This window comes from Nansenia antarctica, assembly GCF_963989245.1.
Source record: "Nansenia antarctica genome assembly, chromosome: 6".
Taxonomy (NCBI): domain Eukaryota; kingdom Metazoa; phylum Chordata; class Actinopteri; order Argentiniformes; family Microstomatidae; genus Nansenia; species Nansenia antarctica.
The window spans coordinates 1,201,945-1,209,613 of NC_137676.1; the positions used below are offsets into that span (position 1 = coordinate 1,201,945).

The 7,669-nt window shown below is 54.9% G+C and overlaps 1 protein-coding gene across 1 annotated transcript in view; it reads right to left on the minus strand.

The window, feature by feature from the left end:
• LOC308159661 (complement C3-like) overlaps positions 1 to 7,345 on the minus strand; it is a 76,809-nt gene extending 69,464 nt beyond the window's left edge. Inside the window, 3 exon segments of the mRNA XM_080533477.1 lie at positions 4,113 to 4,278; positions 5,913 to 6,108; positions 7,271 to 7,345. Of these exon segments, the coding sequence (XP_080389603.1) occupies positions 4,113 to 4,278; positions 5,913 to 6,108; positions 7,271 to 7,341 (433 nt within the window). The 5' untranslated portion in view covers positions 7,342 to 7,345.
• Between the last annotated feature and the right edge of the window lie 324 nt (positions 7,346 to 7,669).

The following is a 7,669-nucleotide window of genomic DNA, read 5'->3' on the forward strand; positions in this document are numbered from 1 at the left end:
CTGGCCAACACCGCCATCATGGAGCCCCGCGCCCTGGCCAGGGAGGCGGACCGGTTCGTCTTGGCCATGCCTCAACGGTCCCCTGACCTGCTCGCTCCCGCGGCCGCCCCGCCACCCGACCGTCGCAGGAGAGCGAAGGATGACGCCAGACCTTCTGGCCAGCAGGGTAACGCTGCGGGCCATTGTTTCTACCACGCCACTTTTGGCGCCAAGGCCAAACGGTGCCGCTCACCCTGCACCTTCGGACCGACGGGAAACGGCGGGGCCGGCACTCAGTAGTGGCCCTGAGCGCTGGCGTCACCAACAGGCTGCTCTTCATACAAGACACCGCCTCTGGTCGCAGTTTCCTTTGTGACACAGGTGCCCAGTGGAGCATCATTCCGGCAGAGAGATCGGATGTGGCGAAGGAGGAGCGTGGTCCGCAGTTGGCAGGCGCGGACGGCACACCTATCTGCTCTTATGGCACTAGGGCGGTGGACGTGTGCTTCGGAGGGCAATGCTTTTCGTGGGATTTTGTCATAGCGGCTGTCACATTTCCCCTCCTTGGTGCGGATTTTCTGTGCGCCCACAACCTGTTGGTGGACGTGGGGAACAGGCGCCTGGTCAACTCACAGACTTTCGCTTCCTTCGCCTGTACGCAGGGGGAGGCGGTCTACAGCGGGTGGTCCAATACGCTCGCCGAAAGTGACCAGTACCTTCGGCTGCTCGCCGAATTCCCCGACCTTACCAAGCCCACCTTCTCCGCGCCCACGGTGAAACACGGAGTGGAGCACCACATCGAGACCGAGGGGCCTCCCCTCCACGCCAGGGCCAGGCGCCTCAACCCGGAGAAGCTGGCCATCGCCAGGGCGGAGTTTGCGCATATGGAGCAGGTGGGCATCGTTCGGCGCTCGAGCAGCCCCTGGGCGTCTCCCCTGCACATCGTCCCTAAGTCAGACGGCGGGTGGCGCCCATGTGGGGACTACCGCCGCCTCAACGACGCGTCCAAGCCTGACCGCTACCCGGTCCCACATGTCCAGGACTTTTCAGCGAACCTGGCAGGCAAACGCTTCTTCTCCAAAGTGGACCTGGTACGGGGGTACCATCAGGTGCCGGTGCACCCCGAGGACGTCCCTAAGACGGCCGTAATCACGCCATTTGGACTCTTCGAGTTTCTGCGGATGCCGTTCGGCCTGAAGAACGCGGCGCAGACCTTCCAACGCCTCATGCACTCGGTGCTCCGGGACCTACCATTCCTCTTCGTCTACTTGGATGACATCCTCGTCGCAAGCACCACGGAGGAGGAGCACCTGTCCCACCTCCGGGCCCTTTTCACACGGCTCAGCCAACATGGGCTGATTGTCAATCCGGCGAAGTGTGAGTTCGGACGGAACACCATCGACTTTCTCGGGCACCGGGTCTCCGCAGAGGGGGTGACCCCCCTCCCCTCGAAGGTGGAAGCTGTCGCTGCTTTCCCGCGCCCCAGCACAATCAGCGAGCTCAAGGGGTTCATCGGGATGGTAACCTTCTACTATCGCTTCCTCCACCACATCGCTCACATCCTGCGGCCTCTGTACGATGCCCAGAAGGGCAAGACTCTGAAGCAGCCGGTGGACTGGACGGCGGAGCGTGTCAAAGCCTTTCAGGACACCAAGGCGGCCCTGGCCCGCGCTGCCATGTTGGCCCACCCCTCGCCCTCGGCACCCACTGCTCTCACCACGGACGCCTCTGACTTTGCTGTGGGAGCGGTGTACGAACAGTGGGTTGGGGACGCCTGGCAGCCTCTTGCATTCTTCAGCCGCCAGCTGTCTCCCAGAGAGCAAAGGTACAGCACATTCGACAGGGAGCTCCTCGGGCTGTGGCTTGCTGTCAGACACTTCCGTTTTTTACTGGAGGGCCGCGAGTTTACGGCCTACGTGGACCACAAGCCACTCACGCACGCCATGTCCAAGGTGGCGGAGCCGTGGTCCGACCGCCAACAGCGCCAGCTCGCCTACATATCCGAGTTCACCACAGACATCCAGCACGTTGCTGGGAAGTCCAACCAGGTCGCGGATTGTCTCTCCAGGGCGGTGGTTGGTGCGGTCCAACTGGGTTTGGACTACGCGCGCATGGCTGCAGACCAGGCCGCCGACCCCGCCGTCCGGGCTCTCAAGTTGTCGGACACAGGACTGCGCCTAGAAGAGGTGGTTTTCGGTGACGCAGGGGCCACGCTCCTGTGCGACGTCTCCATGGGTCAGCCACGACCGGTGGTCCCCGCCAACTGGAGGCGCCCCGCCTTCGAGGCGATACACGGCTTGTCTCACCCTGGTAGGAAACCGTCCTCACGGCTGGTGTCAGAGAAATTCGTCTGGCATGGGCTCAAGAGGGATGTGAGGGCCTGGGTAGACACGTGCATCGCCTGCCAGCGCGCCAAGGTGCATCGACACGTCAAGGCCCCCCTGGAGCAGTTCTCTGTGCCTGAGCGGAGGTTCGATCATGTAAACGTGGACCTGGTAGGGCCGCTGCCCCCCTCGCACGGATACACCTATCTCTTTACCATGGTGGACAGGACGACTCGCTGGCCGGAGGCAGTTCCGCTCTCCTCAACGACAGCCCCCGACCTGGCCCGGGCGTTCATCGCGGTGTGGGTCTCCCGCTACGGCACCCCTGCTGATCTCTCCTCTGACCGTGGCTCACAGTTTACTTCAGAGCTGTGGGCAGCGGTGGCGGAGAATCTGGGGGTCAAGCTCCACCGCACAACCGCCTATCACCCGCAGGCGAACGGGCTCTGTGAGCGTTTCCATCGATCCATGAAGGCCGCCCTTCGAGCCAGCCTCACGGACAGCGACTGGCTTGACAAGCTGCCGTGGGTCATGCTGGGGCTCAGGACAGCGCCTAAGGAGGACCTCCAGTCGTCGTCCGCTGAGCTGGTGTTTGGACAGCCGCTGCGGGTCCCCGGTGACTTCATTCCCAAGTCAACGGAGCCCTGGTCCGCCGCCGCTCAGCGCGCCTCCCTGCTGGACAGCGCCAGGACCTTCGTCCCGGTCCCGACTACGCAGCATGGTGTCCCTACTTCGAGGGTGCCCCCGGAGCTGCACTCAGCGAGGTTCGTTTTCATTCGTCATGATGGCCACAGGACTCCACTACGTCCTCCTTATGACGGGCCTTTCCGTGTCATCGAGGCCGGAGCCAAGAACTTCATGGTTGACATGGGGGGTAGGCCTGAGTGTGTGTCCGTTGATCGCCTCAAACCGGCCCACTTGGACCTTGAACTGCCCCTGGACTTGGCCCTGCCACCGCGCAGAGGCCGGCCTCCAGTCCTACCTCCCCTGCCGCGCCCTGGCCATTCCCCCCTCCGACCCCGACAACCCCCCGCAGCTCGCGAGCCCCCGGTCGTCACTGCCCCCCGTCCTTCCCTGCAGGAGGACGTGATGGGCGATGTCACACCTCCTCCCGCACCTCCTGACTTTACCTACGATCGTAGGGGCCGGGCCATACGCCCTCCTCGCCGTGAGGATTTCCAATATTGAGGTGAACACTGGGGGGGCTGGTGTAGTGACTACATTATGGGTTCATGTTCTCCTCTTACTGTTGGTTGTGTAGTGGGAGGGAACCAGTTCTGGCACTAGGGGCAGAGGGGAGGATTATTAACGTTGCAACTTCCTGTTTAGACACAACAGTTTTGGTGATCTATTTTCTGGTCCTGTACTGAGAGTACAAGTTGTTATTTTGATTAAACAGTTATCATTACGTTGCCTACGTCTTTCCTTTTTCCTCCGGCACTACATTATCTGATTTGCGTTCTCACAGCCCTTCATGTAAACGAAGTAACATACGCAATCGAAGCAACAGATGTGGTAGTTGATTGGTCAGAAACATTGAAAATTGCCTTTTCGTCCCTCTCTTATCCAGATCAACACGCGTGCGCTGTTGTTTTCCTATGGACAGCCTCGATGCGTCGTTTCTAACCGGAGCGAAACCACCCTTGTCAATGCGTCGGTTGTTTTCTCCGGGAGTTACTTCGAATGCGCGTTCTCACAGCTCCAAACGACGCAGAGCAAAGCGAATTTTATCCTAAACTCTGATTCCAAGTGAAGCAAATGTTCTAGTGAGAACACACCCTAAAGGTGAAAGGTGAAAGGTGAGCTCACCTGTGCTGGCGGGGGTGTAGACGGTCTTGTCTGTCTGGATGAAGATGTAGCCGGACTGGAAGGAGAGCAGAACCAGCGTCTCCAGCACGCGGTCGGGGAACCGGGCCTCCAGGTACACATAGTGCTTCTGCTCCGGGTCCACGTCTGCGTACGCTGCCTCAGAGATCTACATTTACATTACATTTACATTTTTGGGCATTTCGTGACGTTAGAATTATAAGGTTCTATCTCAATTTTTGTCAAAATTGAGTTTTTCACATAATCTGATCCATTAGGTGTTTATTAATGCCTGTGTGGTGTTATTTTTAAAATGCTGACATTTTTTTGTTAGTAATTAATAAAATACAAAGGTTCCATCTCACAAAACATAATGGAATGTAAAAACTTTGACGCTCAATATCTCTGAACTACCCTAAACGGAGATAGCACCTTATCATTCTAAACTCAATACATTTGACTAAAGCAAGTGAATCATCAATCCACCAGTCGTAGCAGGAAGAGTAATCCAGCTCAGGCCAGGGGCCATTGATAGAAGGAAAAACCTTCTTCTATCACCTTCTTCTAAACCCAGACTTTTTATTTTTTATTTTATTTATATATAGACACTGGAGAAACAGAGAAACAGTACAAGGGGGGCAGTAGAAGTCTTAGGGGACACAGTAAAGGGAAAAAACGGGTGTCTTCAGGAGACGCAGTGCTGGGGCAGTAGATGTCTCAGGAGGAGCAGTTAAGGTGTAACCTGAAGAGATGGGTCTGAATGGGATGAGATGGGTTTGGGAATAATAATAATAATAATAATAATGATAATAACTTTATTTGTATAGTGCTTTTCCTGCAAGCGTTGCAGCTCAAAGTGCTCCAATCATTATATAATCATCATTTAATTATTTAGTCATTTAAAGGCAATATTAAAAAGATGGGTTTTTAGTCTTCACTTGAACATATGTGCTGAGGTTGCATCCCTAATGTCAACTGGCAGTGAGACACAATCTGGGTGCATACAATGAGAATGCAGCCTCACCAAACCTCTTCTTTTGTACATGTGGTACACAGAGAAAACCAGCGTCAGAAGACCTGAGAGCTCTATCGGTGTGATATGCTAGCAAAAGACCTGAGAGCTCTATTGGGCTGATATGCTAGCAAAAGACCTGAGAGCTCTATTGGGCTGATATGCTAGCAAAAGACCTGAGAGCTCTATTGGGCTGATATGCTAGCAGAAGACCTGAGAGCTCTATTGGGCTGATATGCTAGCAAAAGACCTGAGAGCTCTATTGGGCTGATATGCTAGCAAAAGACCTGAGAGCTCTATTGGGCTGATATGCTAGCAAAAGACCTGAGAGCTCTATTGGGCTGATATGCTAGCAGAAGACCTGAGAGCTCTATTGGGCTGATATGCTAGCAAAAGACCTGAGAGCTCTATTGGGCTGATATGCTAGCAAAAGGCCTGAGAGCTCTATTGGGCTGATATGCTAGCAGAAGACCTGAGAACTCTAATGCGGCTGATATGCTAGCAGAAGACCTGAAAGCTCTATTGGGCTGATATGCTAGCAAAAGACCTGAGAGCTCTATTGGGCTGATATGCTAGCAAAAGACCTGAGAGCTCTATTGGGCTGATATGCTAGCAGAAGACCTGAGAGCTCTATTGGGCTGATATGCTAGCAAAAGACCTGAGAGCTCTATTGGGCTGATATGCTAGCAGAAGACCTGAGAGCTCTATTGGGGCTGATATGCTAGCAGAAGACCTGAGAGCTCTATTGAATGAGATGGGTCAGAATCTGAACCTGAACCTGGACCACTTACGAGGATCTCCACCAGGGACAGGAAGTGGTTGTCAGCGTTGAGGACCACGTCCTGGGAGGCCAGCAGCTGCTTCCTGTCGGGGTGGCTCTTCACTGTGACCGTCACGGCCAGGGGGCCACCCCTGTAGTCCTGGGACTCTACGAACACACTCTCCCTGCTGCCCACCCGGAGCAGGCTGGGGGCCGACAGCACATGCCTGGGAGGAAGAGAGGGGAGGGGAGGGAGGAGGGAGGGGGGGAGGGAGGGGAGGGAGGGAGGGGAGGGAAGGAGGGGAGGGAGGGGAGGGAGGGAGGGAGGGGAGGGGAGGGAGGGGAGGGAGGGGAGAGGGAGGGGAGGGAGGGAGGGGAGGGGAGGGAGGGGAGGGAGGGAGGGAGTGGAGGGAGGGAGGGAGGGGAGTGGAGGGAGGGAAGGAGGGGAGGGAGGGGGGGAGGGAAGGGAGGGGAGGGAGGGAGGGGAGGGAGTGAGGGAGGGGAGGGAGGCATTCACTTATACAGGTAGGTGTACATCAACTATTTGAAAGTGGAAAATGGACTGCACTTATATAGCGCCTTTATCCAAAGCGCTTTACAACGGCCTCTCATTCACCCATTCACACACCAATGGCGGCAAGCTGCCATGCCAGGCGCCGGCCCCGCTCACTGGGAGCAATTTGGGGTTCAGTGTCTTGCCCAAGGACACTTTGACATGTGGCCAGCCAGGGCTCGAACCGCCGATCTGCCGACCTTGCGATCATTAGACGGCAGCTCTCCCTCCTGCGCCACAGCCGCCCCATTTGACATACTTGATAGGTGTTAGGGTGATAGGGCCTTTTCAGCCACAGCCCCGTCCCTCTGGAACGCCCTCCCCAACCACATCAGACAGGCCAACACCCTCCCAACATTTAAACAGGCCCTCAAAACCCACCTCTTCAAGCTCGCCTTCACCAGTTAACCCTCTCCCCCTCTCCTTCCCATGTGTTTTTATTATTACTACTCAATCTTTTCAGTTTGTAAAGCGTCTTTGAGTGTCTAGAAAAGCGCTATACAAGTCTAATGTATTATTATTATTATTATTATTATTATTATTATTATTATTATTATACTTTATACTTTTCCATTATCCTTCTGTATTGAGACAGTGACGCATGTATTCCTATTGTTATTATAATCATTACCAATGAAAATGCCAATATTATGATGACAATGTCAACACTTTGATGGCTGCACATCCCTGGTTAATGTGATCACTCTATAACCTTTGCACTACTGATGTTTACATTACTACCTTTGCTCGTACTGTATATTGCACATCACCGTGACCCCTCACGGCTCTTCTAGTGTTAATGAACAGGTGTTAGTTGGGCGTTGAGGTGTACTTACAGAGGAGATCCGTCAGAGAGCGCAGTAAAGGAGAGGGCCGCTGTGGCCAGACACACCAGGCTCACGTACATGTCCCCAGCTGGTCCAGGGTCTGCCGTCAAAAGTGACTTCTCCTCCCCTGGAGCCTGGCTTTTATCCTAAGTCCTCCCCCCTCCCCCCTCCCACCCTCCCCCCTCCTACCCTCCCACCCCATCCATCCTTCTCTGCATTGCGAGCAGTAGTTTCCCGTATATACACACCTCTCCTAATCTTATGGTATGGGGGAAATTGCATCACAGCTGGGGGGAGGGGGGGGTGGGGGTGTGTGCTTGTTCAGCATGTTTACCACTGAGCATAATTACATTAAAATACACCATGTAAAATATCTTTAAAATAAAAAAAAAGTTATTTATTTAACAT